We start from the raw sequence: 21,976 nt of genomic DNA on the forward strand, positions 1-21,976 counted from the left end.
GTTGAGGTCTTGGTGCAGTAAAAAACCTTGCTTCTCTTTGGGTCAGCCATTATCATCATCAGATTCTACCAGGGAAATTATTCCTCTAAAACTCTACAGATACAAAACAAAAGCAGATCAGACATGTGGTTGGAGAGGCTGCCATGTTCCGGACACCTGGATCGATCCCTCCTCACTTTAGCTGTCCTGCTCAAAGCAATACAGTGAATCTGAACCAGCTCCAGGGGAAATGTTCTGCCACTGACCATGCCCCTGACCTGCAGGCCTCCCCTAGAATGAGAAGATTGAAAAGTAAGTGGGAAACAGTGAGCTTAGGGCTGGGTACATGCCACGGGGGAATAATTTATCCATGCAGCTGGCAGGAGCCTCTGCGCTGCGCTTGTCTTCCCTATAATCCAATCATAGATGTGATCAGAGATGCACATCATTGCACTAATTGAGACTGCTCACGCCTTCCTCTTTGTCCATCACAGATGAGCCCAAAGCTATTTACTCTCACCTCTTCAAATACTGTATACAGTATCTCACCCCACAAGAATTTTAAAATCAAAACGATCAACCGGAATCTGAGTTTGTTATTATTTCAGCTTTAAGGTCAAGTTGTTTCTTGACCCACCGCTTTCATTAAATCGTATTTGAAAGATAACTCGTACTTAGTGTCCGTACGCTGCCTCAGGCTATTTCATTTGGCCGCATTCTTACCTGACATAGAGCCTTCTGCTTGAACAGACCTCCTCTCAGTCTGAGCTGCAGGTATGGCTTTAAGTGAACCTTTGGAGGTATTATTCACTTACTTGTGCATTTATCACGTAAAAAAGAAACACAATACCTGCCCTAGGTGAATAAGCTTAAAATTTTTCTAAAATCAGCATTACTACAGCATTAAAACTGTAGCTATAGCACAGGTCGAAGCTTATATGGTTTAGGTGAAACAAACAATCACTATGCCCTCAAGCAGAAACATGCGTTAAAAATGAATGAAAACCAGAAACAACACTTTTGAAGGAAGTATATTTCAGAGATGATACAGAGATCAGATTTATTAGAGGAGGTGGGTGATGACACACGCAAGGGGTGAGAGGTAAGATTTGTAGATGAGATATTTTCAGTCAGGACAGCTGAGTTAAATCCAGCCTCAGACTTTGCTTTTTTTCACAAGGTGAGGTTAAAAGATCCTGGAAGCACGCCAAAGCCTGCAAGAGATGTTTCTACACGCAGCTAAAGATGTAAAAAAAAAAAGACTCTTATTCACCGTGTGCTCTGATTCCATAAATCTTCAAGCTCTGAATTATGTGGCCTTTTAGTGAAACAAGCAAGCTTTGACATGACTTTATCTGACACATGTTGACATTCTTTCAATTTCTCCTGTAAAGTCCTTATCAGCATGAAGAGAGCTTCCTGCAGCAGTGTTTGAGGCAGCATGGCAGGCCATTTTGTTGTGTCTGGTGGCTTTTGTGCTCAAGGAGACAAAAAGGCGTCATTTTGGGTTTTTTTGTTGTTATCCTTCCATGTAATCCGCCAGTGACCCCACACACGTGCTGTGTTGTTGAAACACTCCAGGAGACTCTTGGCAGTGAAAGGAAATGTGTTGTTCTACATTGAAGTTGTAACAGAGTTGTTAAAGCCTTTTAAGAAAACAGTATGACCTGTAAGCTTAGAAGAAATATGAAAGCTGCTTGGGGTAAAAAAGAAAACATTACTCATCAGAAAATTGTAACTACAACTGAGAAAAAGTCAGACTACCCCGAACTGATAACCAATAGATGTACTTTTTAAAAAATAAATAAATAGATAACTTGTGTTGGTTGTGTGTACTTTTGAGAGGAAGTGACAAATCTTGAAGAAATAGTTAGACATTTTGTTAGTAGAGCATAGTTTGTTGTTTCAACTTGTCTCCAGCCTTTATGCTAAGCTAAGATTACTTGCTCCTGGCTATAACAAAATATTCAGCGTACAAATAAAGGGTATCACTCTTATCATTTAACTCCTCGCAAGGAAGCAAAGGTGTGTTTCCTAATATGGGAACAGCAGTGACAAAACTACCTGAAAATGCTATGCACCATCTGTATTGTGTCCTGCCTGTGTGAAATTTGCAAAATATTACAAGATACTGCTTATGTGTGAAGTTCTTTGTGCAGCTACAAATGGAACGGTTAATTGAGAGAAAACCAATTCAGAAGTAAATGAATAAATGTCAGAATTAATAAGTTACTCTAACCAATATTGCTTGTGGGCAAATTTTTTTTTTTTCTGTTTCGATGTGGGTGAGTGGCAAACTTTGCAGCAGGAAATGGGAAAAGTGACATCATGGTAAACCAGAGTGATTATTGGGGCTGAGCTGAGGTCATGAGAATAAAGAACTCCTCTGTTTGGAGTCTGACCAGGCGACAGCCAGCTGTGCACAGCTGAGACAAACTGTCCTGAATTATTCTCATAAACTGCCTCAAAGACAGAATCTTCTAATTTCCCATACCCCTCGGAAAAAAAGATGAAGCTCAACAGCTTTAAATCTGACTAAGAATAAGAAGACAAGGTGAAGAGGGAGCAAAATAAGAAGATGGAGAGTAGGAAGAACAGAGAAAAAGGCTCATTATCTGTGCAAACAAGAGTGAACTCGTCAGGCCTGTCATGTAAAATAAGAAAGAGTCATAGAGAGTAATTGTATACATTTCACAAACCATCCCTGAGGCTACACCCTTGTGAAGTTATTTGAAAACTTTTGCAAAAATAATCCCATTTAGCAGCTTATCAAAAGCACAGACTTCCTCTGTGCTCAAGCCAAAAGCTGCTAAATGAAATGTGAAAATTGAAGTACAAAGCCTGTTGCTCCTCTAATGTTTTAAATTTGAACAACCTGCCTGAGGTGATATAATTTGCAAACACTGCATTTTCCTTTAAGGCACAGAGACTTTAAGTATTAAGTATTTCTTCCTCATTAAACTTTCATTATAGATTTAACTAATTAATGTGTTTGTTTAGGATCAAATACTGATTCTGTGTTTTGCTAAATTGGCCTTAACCCACAACAATGAATGGTGTCAGTTGGATAAATCCATGGTAATGTAAGTATTGTTCAAATATGGCTATGATAATGAGCATAGGAAAGTTGTTATATCGCTGCTTTGGTCCTATAAGGCCAGTAACTTCCTGGAGTCTCTGCTGGTTGCCTGGAGACTGGTCCCAGCCAAGAAAGAGTCCAACACATAATCCCCCATAAAGCGGTGTTGTACATATTGAATAAAGAAGATATGACGTGTTAATTAGTGAGCTTTAGGGGTGCTAGTATGAGGATTTTGTTACCCTTGGACAGAGCCAGGCTAAGTGTTTCCCCCTGTTTCCAATCTTTATGCTAAGCTAAGCTAAGCAGCTGCTGGCTCCAGTGACATATTTATATCATTTAACTCTAAGTGCTGTTCCTCAGAGTGTAAAAGCTTGAATGTCAAAATCCTACTGACTCTATCCAACAGATAAAGTTATTCGTTTTTAATGTCTGGTATAAACATACAGTATAACATAATAAGCTCATACCTGACATACTGAGTTTAACCTATCCAGGGGCGGGGCTTTTGACATGAAGAACTGTTTCTGTGCTTGTCCCTGCGACCTTTCTGGCCACCAATACCAAAAGTCTGTTCAAACCACCATCATAATTGTAGCAGTGTAACATTATTTTTAGTGTTATACTTCTTATCTAAGTGTCTTATTTCACCCCCTTAGCAAATAACAAAATAGCAAAGAGTTTTACTTGGTCGTTCAAGACGTTTTCATTCAGCTCCCCAGATAGCTGTTAATACACAATATCACTCTACAGGAGGCCAAAAGTGCAACCCTTGCTGCTCTGCTGTCTTTGCAGGAGTTTGAACTCCAAGCCAGTTGCCTCTCCCCAAATAAGACTGGAAGAGATTTCATAGATTTTAATTTGGATTTCAACTTTAATGCAACAATAGGAAAATGTCTTTGGAATTGGTATTTTTTCTCAGTACGTGCAGGGCAGTGCTGTTTTGTGCTAATAATAAATACAGCTGCAGACTTTTGCTCACTTGAAGAGAGGACTTTTAACTTCATTATCTGAAATGTGGCAGAATAATATTTTTCATGTGTGAAAAGCTAATGCTTGGCAGGTTGTGTCTGAGTTGACTGACTAAATAGCTACTTGTCAAGTCTTGTTTGTCAATTTGGAGTGTGGCACTTGACCTGTAGAACCGCACACACTGTTTTTACTGTAGTCTAATTACACTGAGTGGGTCTGAATGTGGGGACGTGGGGAAGGTCCAGGCTCTTACGCTTGCCTGTGTGTCTGTGTGCGTCTTTACATATATTGTTACATACATGTATTGGTCAAAAGTCACCTTTTGTCTGTGTGTATGTCACTGTGTGAGAACATGCAAACACACATGCTTGTAAAGAAAGTAAGTTCCGCTGCTGAGCACTCTGGGAACTAGAGAGGTTTTGCTAACACAAACACACACACATGGACCCCACTGACGCACTAATGCGGGTGCAGAGGGGTTAAGACAACAGCCGAGTGAATGCCCGGCATGGACACGACAAAATAACCCTCAAAGCCCCGTCGACTCCAACTCTGAGAGCCCAAAGCACAGCATGAAAGTCAGACACCGGGCTGTAGCTCGGATTTCACAGACTATTCCTGATCGAGCTGTATGTAGGTAGACATGAGGAAAAAATGTCTTTGCTATAGACTGTATATACCTTGTTAGTTAAGAATAAATAATGCACATTTAAAACACACATACACATAGAATGAGTGTCAAACTTTTACATAAACACAATAAAGTTAATGTGAATGAAATTGCGTGACTGACAAATTACCTGAAATCACATGTTGTCACGTTTCAAGCCAAAGTTCAATAAAGCCAAGTTAAAATGCAACGCTAAAGATCATTATCAAGCCCAAATGTTTTACAAATAATTGCCTTTATTGACCATCTGATGCTCAAACGTCTTCAATAATTAGAAAAGAAAGTACAAAAAATAAATAAATACAATGAAAATGGTTATGACAGAAGGAGTTTTTGTAGTCCAACTGAAATAAAGGGTGCATGTAAAAGAGAACAGCACCGTCTGACTCCTCATACTGAAAGATCTTCAGTTTATAATGTACAGTCACTGCCAGTGCCTGTTCTTTCCAAACATGTTTCATAATATGCAATGTTGATGATAATACAGAGAGTGATGTACTGAATCTTAAAAGCATGAAATTACACAGGCGAGGATACACTGAAAACAAGTAAAGCATCTTAATGGTTTTGTTTAAAAGGCAAAAGGACATTTTTTAAGACTGTACACAAGATATACGAGATTAAATAACTAATTAAAATCGAAATCTTTTTTCAGTGTAATAATGCGCGATGCCAGTCAAGCCGAGTGGATCCAGGCTGTGGCTTCTTAATACAAAGACGCTTTACTGACATCTTAATACTTGCCACCCACTGGAGGAGCGGAGGAGAAAATAACTTATCATGTAGTGCATTCCCATCATACACAATGCAAATTACACGCACTGGAAGGCCTCGGAAGGATAAAGGAGTTATAACTGCAGCATGTATTTACATAATGACAAAAGCACATTGGCCTCTGGGAGAGAAAGAAATAAAGACTCGAAAGAAGAAAGTAAACCTAATTAGTTTCCTTAAGTAAAAGTTAGGCTCTCTGTAAATATCAAAATTAGTCAAATTAAAAAAAATCTCTCAGTGTACCACGGGTTTATAGATGTTTCCTTACCCAGTCATTACTTAAATGGTTTGCTATTACAGAGGCAACTTTATAATAATCCTTCATTAGTATTATTTTTTTAAATATATAAATTAATGAATCCTGTTTCATTTTTCCTGAGGATTAGGGTCACTTGTACTTGACAGCATGTGCTCTCACACTCTTGTGATACAGAACAATATTAAACAATTTGCATAACTTACATTATATGTAACATTTTTTCTCATTAGCTGATGTTTTTATCCAGATCACCTTAGAAAACGTAAGTGGACAAAGCTCCAGTGTCTTGTAAAAGGACATACTAAAGTCACAGGGATCAGACTGTTAATTTACTATGTCTGTGTCTAAGTAATTTCACTCTTGATTGGTGTAAGCCTCCTCACACATTCATTGTGATGACTTTGATCCCATGGGCGTTGATGTAGGTGAGGAGGACCTTCGCCCGCCTCTCGATCACATCGATCAGCTTGTCGATGCCCTGTCGCCCGCCCTGGCTCTCCCAGTACGTCTGGTCCAGGAACAGAGACTGGAGGAGTTTCTCCCTCAGCCTGCTGCTCCTCAGCACTGATACCGCCTGCTCTGGAAGCCTGGGAAGACACAGAGGTGAGAGAGAGTGAACTGAAGTTTTAGTTACAGACACATCTGAGAAGCAGAGGTGTCCTTGGCTGGGAGCAGAAGTAATCTGATTGGCTGTCACTGGATGAAGGTATATTGTCCTTTTTTTTTTTTTTAGAGGTGGTGTAACTCCAGCAAAATGAAACTTGCCAAAAATAGAGGCAGCGAAATATGAAATTTATATCAAATTTGTCTTTGCTGCAAGTTTATCTCGGCTGTTTCTTTGTAAACTCTGCAATACTGAGAAGGTAACTGTAACCTCAGAGACAAAAGCACAAAAAACAATAACAACAACATCATGAAAGAACAAGAAGGTGATAGTCGGAGATAACTTTCTATCTTCAAACTACAGTAAACATTTTATCCCTGTTGTAGCCTCCAACTATTCAGCAAACTAAACACATCTCCATGAAGGATTCAAGGTAGGAGCTGGTCTCAATAAAGTTTGTAGTGGAAACAAATATCAAACTTAAATAAATCACAAAATATTCAATGATTGTTGTTACAATCTGAAAAAAGGTACTGTAACATGGCTTTTTTTTTCTGCAATTTATACTTTTTTATGAAATATTGGATAATTTGACCTGTGGGCCTTGACTAGACATTACTCTTTTGTAAGAGGCCACAAGCCAGAATGGTTGGAAGTGAAGAAGTATAAAGTAGCATAAGAAGAAAACACTCCAAACTACAAGCAACTCAAACATACTGGAATAAATGTACTTAGTTACTCTCCACCAGTTAGCCAACTTGAAATCAGAAAAACAGTGGCTCTTTACACAGCTGCAATTACACTTTTGGTTTCCCCTGTTAAAACTTCAGCTTGAGTGAAATGAAAGGTTTCTCATCAGTACAGGCGGAGAATTACAACCTTTTAACAGCTTTCGAGTGGGTAAAAGCTCCGCTCAAGCGAATGAAATATCGGCACGGTTTAATAAATGAGACGAGTAGGCTACATCCTGTGAAGCCGTGCAGCAGCTGGCTGCAGCCGTCGGGTTTGGAGTTGGTCCTTGTTGTTTTCTCTGAAGTGTGAGTGACGGCGAGTGACGTAATTTAATCTAGAACAAAACAAATCTAAGTGGGTTGAAGCAATGTGTGTTGAAGTATGGCTGGTGCATGGTTATAAATGAAGAAAACTAAAAGTGTTTTTTATTGCTTTGACTCAGAGATGCTGTTTTGTGGCTTGTCTGACAGAGTTTGAAATGGACGATATTAATGCCTGATGCGTGATCATGTGGACTTTGAGGACAACTGGAGAAGAGCCATGAAGAAACTGTATTCACTGTATTATAAGCTCAACCTTTCCAATTAACTGTGATGATTAACTGTATGACGTACACATCTATTTGGAACGTGCCTGGGCAAAAAGTCAAATCTCAGTTTAATTAGCTTTGATAATAGTCAGAGATAAAACCCTCTCAAACCTACAAAGAATCCAACGTAAGATCAAAAAAAAAGATCAGGTATTAATGACGCCCTGTGATCTCTAATGTCATCTGATAGCATCTAAATTTAGACTCAGGTTGCCTTTTTATCTGATTGGAATACCAGAATAGAAGCTGCATTTTTGATGAGGATCACAGGGATCTATGTTTGGAGGAGATACAAGCGTCCGTGCCAAACCACAGCTTCTCTTCTGTCGCCACTGATTTATTGATCAAAAGATGGATGAAATGAAAGCAATGTCTCTGCAGCGTGGTTTGAAATTACATATCCACACAGATCAGTGGGGAACAAACAGAAATAACACATTGTCAGGGTGCAACGCTTGCCCGTCAGATTTATCCAAACTTTGTTGAACTGGAGCTAAATATTTCTTAAAATGTTTGTAACAGAAGGTTTTAAAGTAAGTGTTTAAACTGTGGTTTAAAAAGTCCAAAATGGGATTTGAAAAATTAAAAAATGACATTCTTATAATCTCTAATAGCTGCTTTGTACTTATGGTTGCAGATTATTGTGTGCAAATCTTTAAATCCTGAGTTTCTGAACAGGCCTGGCAGAGATTCAATACAAATTCAAATCCGCTTTTTCAGCTTTGCTTTCAACCGTGTTGCAGAGGAGGGAAAGACAAGCTGAAACTTTGGAAAATAACATCTGAAAACAACCCACCAGTCATTTATGCTCCCTCCTTGCTGTGGACAGTTGTTACGCCAAAACATTATTATTAATAAATGATCCTGTGGTGGTCCTGACAACTCATTCATTATATTCTTAGTCTACAAACATTTTGAGAGTTGAATAACACTGTATCTGACACACTGAAATCATCAGTATCGATCACATAATGGTTTTTTTTTCAGCCTTCAGTGTTGTGATCCAAACTCACTCCTTGATTCCCTCCAGCAGCCTGAAGTCCAAGTTGTCCTCATTGCGGTCGAAGAACCCCTTGTTGTTGGTGAAGACCAGGTGTCTGGGGTCGTGACCCCTGTGGATGATGTTTGCCAGTTGTATGTGGTCCTGGCTCCCACATTCGGCATGGAGGCCGAGTTCCACACAAGCGTCTTCCTGCCGGGGCCTGAACCCACAGCAGCTCTGGTCCAGACGGTTGTGAATCTGAAAAAGAAAGGTCACATTTCTTCAGAGCATTTTTGTAGTTGATGTTTTCTCTTGTTTGAGCTGTTTGGTAACCCTGACAACCGAATGTTTTTTTTTTTTATTTCCCTGAGGATGTTTATTCTGCAATAGATCGGACTGCTGATTGACATGATTGCACAGGGGACTTTCTTTACGCTGTCAGGCAGCACCTCCTCTCAAATAACTCCTGCCTCCTCCACAAGGAATGGCAACTCCAAATCCCAACTATGGCTCTCATCCATTTCTTTCTCAATATGCTAAAACACTGGATTGGTGGTGGTTTTAGGTGGTGCTAACAAATAGGGGCAAGACATACCTCCAGGATACCTGTGAATCAAGCCAGCAATCCCTTAAGCATACCCCTCTGTAAGTCCTAATACCTTCAAAAAACCAAAAAAGAACCTCTAACCCCTATAAACCCCCATTGTCATGGACTTCAATATTTATTCATCTCAGCTAATAAAAATGTACAGTTTCAAAATTTGACTTTGGCCCAGTGATTGTTGTTCTCACTTGAGGGTAAATTCAGGACAAGCAAATATCTATGATATGAATAGAAATGATTTGTCTGTGATTCAGTACCAGATAAACTGGTGTAATAACTTCACTATATTCAATTCACTTCTCTCTTTGATGAGATGATTCATGTGCGCTTTGGAATCCGTTTCTCAAAACTGCACAATAGGAATTTCATGTTATTTATTCATTAATTTCTTTATAAGGAACTTGAAATAAAGAACTAACAGGACTTGACTCTACAGTCTGTGCTGCTTCATGATCAGGGAATGAATTAAAGAGTTCTCAGGGGACGTGTCCTCAATGCCAAAATGTGATCCAGTGAGGCATCCCACACAGGAAACAAGGCCTTTTTCCAGCCAAAGGACAAAACCTCTGAGGATATTTAACCTGTTTTTTTCAGCAATAACAGCTGTTGTGAGAATAATGCTGATGTCAGACAAAAAGGGGTTTGCAAAAGTAATCTATGAGGCATTTTTGGAATTTAAAGAAGTCTGGGAAGGTTTTAACCGTGCAAAATCAAATACCCAAGAACGGAGAAGCTGCAGATGTATGTGTCTGCATTCAGAGAAATGTGGAATTGATCAAATCGCAGTGTTAGTCATTGTCATAGTAAGTAACAGCCTTTGTTACCTGTAACAAGAAGTCAAACAGAGCCAGCTTGCTCCACTCGTAGTGATGAATAGTGGAGCAGCCGGAGTCGGGCTTTGGGCTGATGTTTTTATGCCAACACCTTTGTTTCAGGGAGCTCTGGTAGTCCCCCCATGTTAACCTCACAGTGGCCCAGCCTGCAGCAAGGCCTTCTGGGTACAGCGATGCATCCCATGACACCACTGGACAGGGCTGACCATCTAAAGAGGAAGGACAGAGGGATTTACATGGTCAGGTTGGAACAACTGTTCAGTCTCATGCAGTTTTTAACCTATTTTTATCCAGGAAAAGCTTACTGAGCAATGCACGCACTTCATCAGTAGTGACCTCATTGGTATTTTTTCATAACACAGGACTGGAGGCTGCACAGTGTCTACCTTGTGTAAATCAGCACGGAGATGGAGGGATTTTTTTGTTTCCCACAGTGTCAGAGAATTACAAATGCTTATCCGAGTGTTTCTTGCTACAACAACTCCCTATCCTCAGTGAGGGTCAGAGCTGGTAATGGAGTGATGTGTTTATTTCTGATTTTGCAATTTATCAAACAAATCAGCAAATGTTGTTATTGCAGTGTTTTCTCTGAAACATGGTGGAATGAGCCGAGGCACCTAAGAGCACAGAGAACTGGACTACTACATCTCAGTATGTCGATAAATATTTAATTTTACACAGTCTTCATATCAAATCAAAGCAACAACATCAACAAATCAAACTCGCAGACACATGACGGTGTGCTATCTTGAGGCAGAGTGGAAAAAGCTTTTTTATGCTTTGAGGACTAAAAACAGACATAGATGTACATACATGGAATAACGGTGGTATAAGGAAGTAGGCGAAGGCTCTCAGTCACCTTGAAAGAGCTCATGCTAGAGTGTGGTGCCATTCTCAAAGTTTTTGAAGACTATAAATTTGAATTAATAAATTTGAATGTCCTTCATTTACTTCCCTGCGAATCATAATGCCTTTTAATACACTTATGGCTTTTGTAATCCAATCAGGCCTCCAGACAATTCTCCTGAGAAAAAAAGAAGTTCCTGTGCTCCCACAACCTTGAACAGGTCAGATATGCAAACGAAGACCCTCTCTTAGAGAGCACTTGTTTGCCAGTTTTGGCCTTGACAGGACAGGCCTGGTCTCAGACTGTTCTCCTAGGAACATATGCTGACTCATGGTTGTGACTGCAGACTACTGACAATCCTTTATCTAGAACAATGTGCGATGTATAGCTCAAGAGTACAGGGTTGTTGGATTATCAGTGCCCATCTCTCCCACCACCAGACCATAACTTCAGAGTTCCACATTCACTTGAAATGACATTTAAGTCATCCATTAAAAAGAAGTTTGCACTGTGTGATTAGTTTGTAGGTTACAGATAATCACCAAGTCACTTCTTGTGCTGGAGTATTTACCTCCAAAACCACCTGATCTGTGACAAAGGTAAACAGATTCACCTAATCAGGATAGTATCCATGTTTTCAGTAGCACTGATTACACTATTGTGATGTTAATACAATGTGTTTTGTTATTTGGATCCTTGGCAAATAAAAATGAGTTCTACTCAGACTGAGGAAACCGTCCAATCAGGTTAGAGAATGTCATTTATCTTCCTCAGACGGAACCTTCCCCCCCTCCCAAACCCTCTCTCTCTCTTCCAACCCCACACCCTCCTTTTCTCGGTTCCTCGCTGGCACACAGTTGTGCTCAGTGTTTGTTATAATGACTCCGTATTTGTAGTGAAATACACTCTGTAATGATCCAACTTGGTTTTAAAAGCACCCGAACTTTAATGCAGCTTGGGTCAGATAATCAGACTCACTGTTCGGGTGAGTGGTGACCTACCGTGGAAAAGTCTGAATCTTCTACTGACAGCTGCTAATGTCCTGTTCAGCCCCAGCACCCTGTCCAAGTGGAAAGCAAAGACCTCAGTAGTGTCCACGGGACTGTGTATGACCCCACACTGCCCTGCGCACACATTGTTCGGTGTTGTGTGGTTTTGGTTGGTCGGTGAAACCCTCGTCTCGCCCTCAAATATCAGAAGTGATGGAGAGTCTCCGTGAGAAACTTCTCTGATGCGCAAAACTTTGGCATCGGCAAGAAAGCGCATGGCTTTCACGTCCTGTGGGCTGAACCATGGCGGTGCCCTTTGGCTGTAAATTCTGATAGAACTGATGTGAGAGTCTGCAGTTTCGCCTTTATGAGATTTCGGGATTATATCTAAAGATTTATAATCAACATCCCTGCTTTCTCTCCAGGAAGTCTTGGGTTCAAAGTTGGGCTTAATTTGGCCCGCGTCCCGCTCCAAAGAGCCAAGTTTGTTCTGTGTAAAAGCTGAATTGGCCGTTTTATTCCTTCTCACTTTTCTCCTCAGTTTTGGTCTGATTGTGCCCCTGATGTTTGCAGGTTTCAAGCGCTTAAACTTGAGCGTTATGTAGACCACGTTGGACCGGGTCGGTACCACAAAGCTGGCACCGGTCTGCAAATCCGCTGAGTCTGGATGGACACCATTAGGCTCCAAATTATACAATCCACGGGTGTGTCGGTACTTGTCCTTATCAGTCCTTCTGTCCCAGTGCTGCTGCGAGTATCCAACATGTAAAACCACCAAAAGCAAATAGACTACACATACGGTCGCAATTAACAAACTCCTTTTTGAAAGAGGGCACCTCCGAAAGCTGCTCGTCAGTCTTAAAAAAGGGAAGCACAGCCCGTGAAAGCGATACTTCCCCATTAGAACTTATGTTATTACCATGGTTGAGTGTCTTTTTTTGCGTCAAACTCAAAGCAGGGAGGAGCGCACAACTTCCGAAAGTCATTTTTGGAAGGGAGGATTTGTGGCCACATACAGACAAGTACGCAGTGGATGGAGGCGCTGGGAAACCACCCTCCAACACAAACATGAAGCAACTTCAGGTTTCTTGTTTTGTTTTTCAGATACAAACTGGATCTATGATAAAATATACATTTATGCATAAGCATAAGCACTTATGGGACACCTTATGGGTGTGTTGTATAATCCAGCTCACTTGTTGCTCACATCAGCCTGCATGGTGTCACTGGAATTTATTGAAAATGTATTATTTCCGTTTACACTGCTTGGAAACAAACAAACAAACAAACAAACTAAAACAGTCTTACAAATGTTTTGGATAGCGCATTACTTTTATCACACTATAAGCTCTTCTAGAAATATAAGATCATGAGTGATATATTTGCCATTGGTGCGAAAATTTATTAAGAATTAGTGGTCAACACATATGAAACTATACGGACAGTGTGGACTTTTTTATTATTTCATTAAATTTAAATCCAGGGGTTAGAGGTGAGGGTGAGAAGTTACACATTCTTTACAGTGAAGACCTAAAAATATGTTCATCTTATACATCCGTGCGTTTTAGGCGACATCTGCTGGTCCATTACCCTAATTCTGAATTGTGTGAGTCCGGGGTAATCATATAGAATAGAATAGAATAGAATAGATTGAAATAGTGAAAAGGGAAACAGTTAACATCAGGAAACAAATATTTCCTCTTGTAGTAGAGAGCAGCAGCTCATTCTACAGGATTTCCTGACCTGAGTAGGTTTAAATATAGAACTATTGTGTTGTGTCCTATGAAGACTGATGTCTGGTCTTTTGTTCACCTTAGTAAACCCAGGGTTGTCCGGGCACAAGCGCGGAAGAGGTGGAGTTGTTAAGTAGAAGTGGGCTAATATGAAATGAGATGACACAGTGATACTAGGAGAAAGCGACACGTGGACAATATGATCCCAAGAGAAGCTGTAGAAGTAGTAGAAACAATTCCCAAATGCTGAGTTAAGGCTAGCCTATAGATATCTACTGCAAATAAATGCTGGTTCTTTAGTGTAGAGGGACCATTTTGTGTGTGTGTGTGTGTGTGTGTGTGTGTGTGTGTGTGTGTGTGTGTGTGTGTGTGTGTGTGTGTGAGAGAGAGAGAGAGAGAGAGGAACTTAACTTAAGTAGGCTAATGTCAGACAGTTTTTCTGCGGAGAGGAGAGATGAAGTCTATCTGTCTAAAACGCTGCATTTATAATCACACATTTCACAGCGTCTGGATTATTTTTCTAATAAAAGACAAACCGCTTTGGTTTTTATTTCCAGTTATCGTCACAATGTCTCCTCGTGTTATTCTGAGCTGCGGATGGAATGAGAGTGTAAAGGCACCTCAGACACTATCAGGAATCCTCTATAAGCGTCAGTAAGCAGCTATCCTGTGGCCCTCCGTTTGTTAGAGGCTCTGTTTTAAAAACAGTGACAGATGGAAATCCTGGAACTGGAAAATTATTCTATTACTATCTATTGGTCTTTATTATTTTTCATTTTATTATGAGTTCTGTCAGGGTCTTCTGTCAGCTTCCTGCGGGAATGATGACTCAGTTTTCCACTTATCTGGTTGATCAATGATCAGATTGTTGAAAGGTTTTTGTCAGATCCTCTAAAGTTAACCTGCTCCGGAGCGGGCATAGGTTACTATGGTGACCTGTACCCCGTTTAAAAGTGAGCCCTGCTTCGTGACAGAGAGGCTTATCTTTATATTTATTTATGTTCATTTTTGCACTAATTCTGCACTTTTGCTGTTTCACTGCAGGCTACAAATATGAGCGTAAAACTACAGCCTGTAAACAGTGATGAAGTGGCCCACCAAGACCTGATAATAAAACAAATAATCGATTAATGAATCATTTGTTTTCCTATAGCTTCATTTGACTCAGTGATAATAAAAACACTCATGAGGTCACTTTATGATGATTCCTGCCCTGACAGAGACGGAGGCAGCCGTCATGTTCTTTGTCATGTGTCCTCTGCAGCCGTCTGTGTCAGACTGAGTAATTAGATAATTGGCAGCACCTGGCTGACTCTGTCTTCCCCACGACGGACACACACACACACACGGCATCAGCGTGTTGCAACACTGTGGCCTGGCTCCATCACAGCAAAAATACCAAAAAAAAAAAAAACGTATTTAGTTTTTAGTATTTAGTTTCAACATGCTTCAACAGAAATACCCGCCTTTGCTTTTATTTTTTGCTGCATTATTGATGGTGAGCTGTCACAGCACTGAACAGGGTAGGTAAACTATAATTGGACTGTGAATGGATGAATTAATGGATGAATGTGAGGGCTGTGTGTGTTGTTGTCTGATGTCTTTTCTGCTTTAAAATTCCTCCAGGTACCAGAGGTGGAGAAAATGCTGCAATTGGAAAACTGGAAGCATTTGATTTCACCTTTAACTCAACTAATATGACTCATTTTGCCTATGGAATTGCTGCAAATGTAGTTGCTGTGTTGTTGTATGGCAGCAATTTTGTTCCTGTCAAGAGGATAGAAACAGGAGACGGTAAGCACACAGCTTTCCAAAGACTTAATATCATTGAATATTTTACTCAAGAAATTAGATTTAAATATATTTTTAAGAATTTTCTAGAGGGAAAATCGTTATATGCTATTAAAACCTTGATGGCCTACATAAGAATTTGCCTGTGCTCTGTTGACAGGGATGTTTTTTCAGTGGGTAAACTGTGCATCCATATGGGTCGTATCTATGGTTGGAGACTTGATGCTGCAGTCGCCCAAATTCCACCCGATTGCGATGCTTGGTGGTGTGATCTGGGCAACAGGTATTGTACCATCAAAGCAAAATCTCAAGCTCTAATCATTCTTTATGCGGTTGGTGTGGCTGAGTGCCGCTTGATCCCACAGGATCTCTCCTTCAAGTGTCCAGCTGGACATTGGGCAGCAGCAGATGGACTTAAAGCATCCAACATAAAGAGCCCATCTGCTGCAGTCCGCCTTAAAGTGATGATGTTGGTACACTTCTGTGAGAGATGAGACGACCAACTTTGAGGACACTGACAGTCTGTCCCAATTTCATACTATTTACTGCTGCGACGGAGCGCACTTCATGTGCTGCTGTCTGCGTAAATGACTTGTTCTGCTTTTTCACACTTTATGCTCATTTTCTCCATCTGTGAGTAGATTGTGTCATTGTGAGAAAACACAAAGGATAATGCAATTAGCTCCCAAATGTTTAATAAGGCAACATTTCAACCATCAGCAACCTCATCCTGTGAAAGAAAAGCAGGCTCTACAGTCTTTAGTGTATGTAACTGGAAAAAACCAAGTGTCTATTTCTCCTCTGTTGCCTTAAAACCTGTAATACTGTGGATATCTTGAGCTCACTGGCGCCTGATCAGAAAACTCTTAATACACAGGGGTGCTAATCATGAGGCAAATTTGTGCTTAATGTTAAAACATGTAACATTTCCCCAGTTTGAAATACCCAAAACATTGTGCATTGCATGTCACTGCTGTCTCTAGTGTAGGTCGTCATACTGTGAGTCATCACTCCATCGGGAGGGTAAAAGTGCATGGGAAGTTTACACTGTCACGATATGAATGTTGCTTAACTGTCCATTCGTGTCATCCACAGGAAATTTAACAGTTGTTCCAGTTATCAAAGCGATTGGCCTCGGCCTTGGGATTTTAATTTGGGGATCCTCTAGCTTGTTGATGGGCTGGGCCACTTCAAGGTGAGTCAGAGTAATGTATGGTCTTCCACCCAGAATGGAAAAATAAAGTCTTTCTTTTGGCGAGTTTTAAATTAACTGGAACTTTGAAAAGGTTATTCTGGGACATTAAGAGCGTGAAGTCAATTTTTTGGTCCTGTTGTAGAGATGTCACCCAGTATCATGAGCATTGTTTTAGTTAATTTTTTTCTTAATTAGCTAATTTATTCAAAAGAAACACTGTCACTGTCTTTCACAGATTCGGCTGGTTTGGGATTGCTGCTCAGGATGTTTCCAGGCCAATATTAAATTACTGTGGAGCTGGGTTATGTCTGTTGAGGTAAACTGTGAATCTGGAAGTAAAGTCTCCCACAGTATTGCCAGTGCAGTTGCCTAATAGCTGTTACATGAGCAACACATTTGGTCATAACTGCTTGCTTTGTCTTGTTTTGGATAATGGATGTGAATTTTCTGTGTGTTCCAGCGGGCTGATCTTTTTCTTTGTGAAAACGGACGTGGAGCTGCATCCAAATTCAGAATCCATTCCATTACTTATTGACAGGGTGAGCGCATTGATTGGATGCTAGTTTATTTTTCTCACCTCTTTTCAGTGATTTAAATTTGCCAATTTTCTCAAGTAAAATGAGTCGATGCTCGCCTCTTGATTTTTCTCAAAGGAAGTTGTGATGACTTTCTTCTGTCTCGTGTACTCTGTTGGTGTCATTGTTGTAAAAGACAACATGGCTCAATATTAGGACGATATGTCTTTCTGCAGAGAACAAATTCAGGGAGTTATGGACCAAGTTCTTCTGAGTTCTGGATAGACGTCATCGGACCAAAGACCAGGCGGTTCATGTGAGTTCAGATCATTAGCAGTCCGTGGGCTGTGTGCACAAATATTCTAAAACCAAAGATAATGAAACTTTGATTCTGATCAAATTGATTATATTCCTCAAGGATGGAATAAAGTTACATATTTTTACGTTAAGCACCAGACTTTCACCAGACACCTTTTAGTTATTCAATCTAAAGCTGCTGGTTGGTTTGATTTAAATATAACCATCTCTTAGCAAGTGTGACATTTTTCGACTTACTAAAACTATTTATATTTAGATTAAAGGAACTCACTAATACAATAAGTAGCAGCAATAGAATACACAAAGCAGGGGGAAATATAAGCACTCAAATACAACATAAATGAAGCAATCAAACTGTAAAATACAAATTCGATCTTGACAATCAATTTTTATCATCTTTTGTAAACAATGCAGAAATTGGCTTTAGAAACTGAACAATGTGTGAATAGAGATTTTAAAATCCTCTGTTATGCAGTTCTGTAACTCATTCTCTTCCTTAGAGGCTGCCTGCTTGCTGTCATGTCGGGCCTGCTGTACGGTTCCTCCTTTGCACCCATCCTCTACATTAAGAGCCATTCATCATGTCGTGACAGCATATTCCATGGAGCCAGTGTCTATGGTATGGATTCAGTGTTCAATAACTACTATTATTATTGTTATACCCAACTTGAAGAAAAGACGGAACAAAAATCTAAAAATGATTAAAAGGCTGTCTCAGTGTGATGAATGTGGTCCAGTGTTGGTCTATAAATAGCACTGGACCCTCCAGAGGATTAGATTTAATATCCAGCTTCCTCAGTGTCTCTCTAAAGTCGCCAAGTGGGGTAGCTCAAGAAATTATTTGACAATAAAGCATGATACTGCTCTTTTCTTTTTCTTTTTTTTATCACTTCAGCTCTAACTTTGTGAATTTATATTGACCGACCACTTAAAAAAAAAGCAGTGCAACTGATCTTAGCTTTTTTTGCTGTAAACCCACAGAGAAACACAAATGATGTAAAACTATCAATTCTTGTGTCAACTTCTTACAGACCTGGACTATGTTTATGCGCAGTGCTCTGGCATTTTTGTTGCGAGCACCGTGTATTTTGCCATCTACTGTGCTGCTATGAATAACAGGCCCAGGGTTTACTCCAGAGCCATCCTACCAGGTAACAGTCTCACATAACAAGTTTTGTTCAAGCTTGTGGCACGACCACAATCTGATAGCATTCAGTTTTTAGTGACACTGGCAGTAAAGTCTTGATTCAACCTTCAGCCATTTCCCCCTGTAGGCATTGACTGTGACTTGATAGTTTTTATTTTAGTTAATTTTGTGACAGAGTTTGGCTGTTGCTGTAATTAAAAGCCTGGCTTTTAATTTATTATATTTTTTTTCTGACAAGAAAAATGCTAAATTATGTTTATTTTTATTCCTGGCATTTCTCTAAATTCTTTGTTTTCCTTGTCAAATGCTGGATATCTTCCCCTCCTCAGGTTTCTAAAGTTATGAAAACTGGTGCACCCTGTGCCATCAGTGCAGAAACTGCAAGCTGCTGCCTCAGAACTTGCATCTGGTCTATAACACTGCTCTGCTCAGACTGAGATTCTAAAAACTCAGGGCTGGCTGTAACACTATTTTCCACCAGCTGATTACGCCTGTGAACCGCTGAGCTGCCATGCACTAGGGGCAACCAGAGTGTCTAATAATAGCTTCAGTTTGACTCTCACCAAGGCAGGAAGCATCAGCTGTTGTAGAGGAACTGCAGCAGCTTCCTTTGCTAAGCTGCATGTGCAAACACATCCACTCGGGGAATGGTTGAATGTGATGATTCAGGGGGAACTGCCAGGGCTAAACATGTCCACTCTGGCCCAAAACCTAGCATGCAGTGTGGCTTGTGAGTTTAGATCTGTCCTTTGGTTTACAGCTGGGTGGATGGGCCTTTCCCAGTGGACCTTAATTTCATGGCACCATGCAGTGTCCTCATTTGCTGTGCAGCTTCTAACTGTTTTAAACCAGTTACTAGCTCCTGTAGCTGTCTGAAGTTTTTTTTCCTACTTGATGGACCCAACTGTATTGTGAACTCTGCTGTGTATTGGCACTATTTTGACTCGAGCATTTTCTCCTCAGGTCTTTTGTCTGGACTAATGTGGGCATTAGCTACATACTGCTGGTTCCTGGCTAACAACTACCTGAGTGCAGTCATTACCTATCCTATTGTCACCGCAGTAAGTAAATCAAATCCTGACAGTTGAGTGGTAATGGAAGTAAATACAGTCTGTTTACCACCACTTGAACTCAGACTTCCACCGATAAACACACCAGCATGACAAATGAATCAGGTTTTCCATGCAGTTGCTAGTGGTATTGGATGTTTCTGTTGAGATTTTGATGTCTGCCTCTGATTGTGATTTTTTTTTTTTTTTTTTTCATGGGGTGGTGATGATACTAAAGGAGAGCTTAAAGTGTATCGAGAATGCAACGTTCATTTCTCAGACTGCTCAGTAATGCCATGCCAATCTTTACATTTTTTTGGCCTGATGGTGACGTAAATAAAATGTCACACAATCACAAAAAGCTTTTATTGAGAAAAGTATTGGTTAAGGAGTAAACGAAAAGTGACAGTGTCATCAAAATCATCAATAGTTATTCTCTGGAGCTACTTTTAATGGCAATTTAGCCAGTAGCTGTTGAGACTTCCTGTCAAGGATTGAGATGTTTGTCTCATTATTCTAAATCCCCACAAAAAAACTGTAATTAGTCAGAAATGTTGAAACGGGACCAATTAAATGCATTTGTTAAAATAGGCTTAAAGAAAAGGGTGCTTGTTTATGCTTGTTAAGATAGTACAGCCAGCCTAAAGTATATTGGTGATTGTAGAATTTATGTGTATGTAAAGCATAACAGAAATAAAGAGAGCCAAATGGCCTCAACTTTTTTATCCCTCTTCTCCTTCTCCCTTGAGGTCAAATAACCAGCTGTGCTACACTGCTATTCACACACTGATTTACTCAGATTTACTTATTCGGCTCCTTGAGATGATAGGTCTGCCTAGGATGTGTGTAATTCGAAAACCTTCAAATTTTCTACAAAGTAGACACAGTCTCAAGGTGAGTGATTTTAATCACCGGTCTGTACTCAATAAACGGCTTGTTGTTGTTTGGTTTCTCCTCTGCAGGGATACGGTCTGGTTGCAGCACTGTGGGGATCCTTGGTGTTTAGAGAGATTAAAGTAAGGATCACAACACTGATCACGTTCAGTATTCTAGATCTTCTCAGTCAATGGTTGTATATTACAGTGGCTGTAACACGGGCTGTACTCAGTAAGTGTGCAGCCATAGCTTAACAAGGAGAGTGTGTCTGCAGAGTGTTTCTAGAGAATTTCATTAGACTAAAACAGCATTTTAGAAACTGAACATATTTAATGCTAATATTAAACACCTGTTTTTCCCTCAGGGGTTAACCAACTGCTTTATCTTCTTCTTGGCCTCCTGTGTCGTCCTGACTGGCTCCTTGCTGACTGCCATCTCAAAGCTCTAATAATGTTCAAGTCTGTTGACTGAAAATATCTATTGATTGTCGTTTTCCTCCAGCTCTCCAAATGACTTAAAATAATGTCCTCGGTTTTATAAAACTCTTTGATGCCATGAGATTAAATCCAAATACATGACAGATGAGCTCAGTGTAAGTCTTTCTTAGAGCTCCAAAATGTCGTTTTGAGCCAACAGGGTTTATTATACTCTGAGCTAACATTGGGTGGCAGTGTCTCACAGGAACCCCTCACTGTGCTGTCTGGTTGGTTGTTGTACTAGTTATTGAAAACATGCTTTGTCACCTGTGCTTTGTTCAGGTTTTAGCACCAAAATGCCCATACAACATGTTTAAATGTCTTACTGAGATACCGAACATTTCTATTTATACTGTACAGATGTGGTGATTGTGTGTCAACACTTAACATTTATTTGTATTTTTGCAAGATTAAGCGAATAAAAATATTTGATAATATTGTCCCCAGTTGTCACTGTTTTAGTCTGTGGGCATGGTGACTAAACAAGTGACAGTAACTTAATATTTTTCCCAAATCCTGCTCTCAAAACACTGATATACCAGCACATAACGATGTACTTTGCTCCTACAAACAAGATTTTAGAAATGTGCCTGGCATGCTGTATTTATATTACTCTATTTATGGCTTCATGCCTGTCTTCTCTCCATAGAGCTCAGCCAGTGTGTTGGTGCTGTTGTAATATTAAAGCAGTGTGCTGTGGTTGATTTGGATAGTTGGGGCAACATGGATGAGATCACAAAGTTGGCAGGAGTGTAAATAAATATCTGATACTAATGAATGTGATCCTAAATCATACAAGAGGTGGATGTGTTAGTGATGTTGTGATACGTGTTTAGCCAAGTAAATGCAGTTAGTCAATTAAAGGTGCAACTAAATATAAATGAAGAAAAAAACTTTTGGTTTTGAATTAAAAGGTAGCACAGAATTTATTTCTTGTTTTTTCATTATAACTCAGGTTCATTT

The 21,976-nt window shown here is 40.0% G+C and overlaps 2 protein-coding genes across 2 annotated transcripts; one reads left to right on the forward strand and one right to left on the reverse strand.

Moving 5' to 3' along the window:
• Window positions 1-4,916: 4,916 nt before the first annotated feature.
• gask1b (golgi associated kinase 1B) lies at window positions 4,917-12,867 on the reverse strand. The gene is made up of 4 exons (XM_023398191.2): window positions 11,926-12,867; window positions 10,069-10,286; window positions 8,672-8,898; window positions 4,917-6,320 (listed from the first exon to the last, which is right to left on the reverse strand). The coding sequence occupies exons 1-4, from the start codon at window positions 12,812-12,814 to the stop codon at window positions 6,113-6,115; spliced, it is 1,542 nt and encodes a 513-aa protein (XP_023253959.1). The 5' UTR covers window positions 12,815-12,867; the 3' UTR covers window positions 4,917-6,112.
• A 2,116-nt stretch (window positions 12,868-14,983) lies between these two features.
• tmem144b (transmembrane protein 144b) lies at window positions 14,984-21,455 on the forward strand. The gene is made up of 12 exons (XM_023398168.2): window positions 14,984-15,169; window positions 15,273-15,440; window positions 15,598-15,720; window positions 16,533-16,632; window positions 16,868-16,948; window positions 17,093-17,171; window positions 17,384-17,463; window positions 17,966-18,084; window positions 18,497-18,616; window positions 19,576-19,673; window positions 20,624-20,677; window positions 20,902-21,455. Exons 1-12 carry the CDS (start codon window positions 15,091-15,093, stop codon window positions 20,983-20,985), a joined length of 1,185 nt encoding a protein of 394 aa, XP_023253936.1. The 5' UTR covers window positions 14,984-15,090; the 3' UTR covers window positions 20,986-21,455.
• Window positions 21,456-21,976: the final 521 nt, after the last annotated feature.

This window comes from Seriola lalandi, unplaced genomic scaffold (genome assembly GCF_002814215.2).
Source record: "Seriola lalandi dorsalis isolate HSWRI2012SDOR001 ecotype SW California unplaced genomic scaffold, Sedor1 jcf7180002054972, whole genome shotgun sequence".
Lineage (NCBI taxonomy): Eukaryota > Metazoa > Chordata > Actinopteri > Carangiformes > Carangidae > Seriola > Seriola lalandi.

Bases quoted from the DNA above. Each gene is read 5' to 3' on its own strand.
- gask1b (XM_023398191.2), bottom strand. From the start codon at position 12,814: ATGGGGAAGTATCGCTTTCACGGGCTGTGCTTCCCTTTTTTAAGACTG. The intron at 10,287-11,925 runs GTAGGTCACCAC...CTTCCTCTTTAG, and splicing joins AAGATTCAGACTTTTCCACG to ATGGTCAGCCCTGTCCAGTG. The intron at 8,899-10,068 runs GTAACAAAGGCT...TTTCTTTTTCAG, and splicing joins TGTTTGACTTCTTGTTACAG to ATTCACAACCGTCTGGACCA.
- tmem144b (XM_023398168.2), top strand. From the start codon at position 15,091: ATGCTTCAACAGAAATACCCGCCTTTGCTTTTATTTTTTGCTGCATTA. The intron at 17,464-17,965 runs GTGAGTTCAGAT...TCTCTTCCTTAG, and splicing joins CCAAAGACCAGGCGGTTCAT to AGGCTGCCTGCTTGCTGTCA. The intron at 20,678-20,901 runs GTAAGGATCACA...TTTTTCCCTCAG, and splicing joins TGGTGTTTAGAGAGATTAAA to GGGTTAACCAACTGCTTTAT.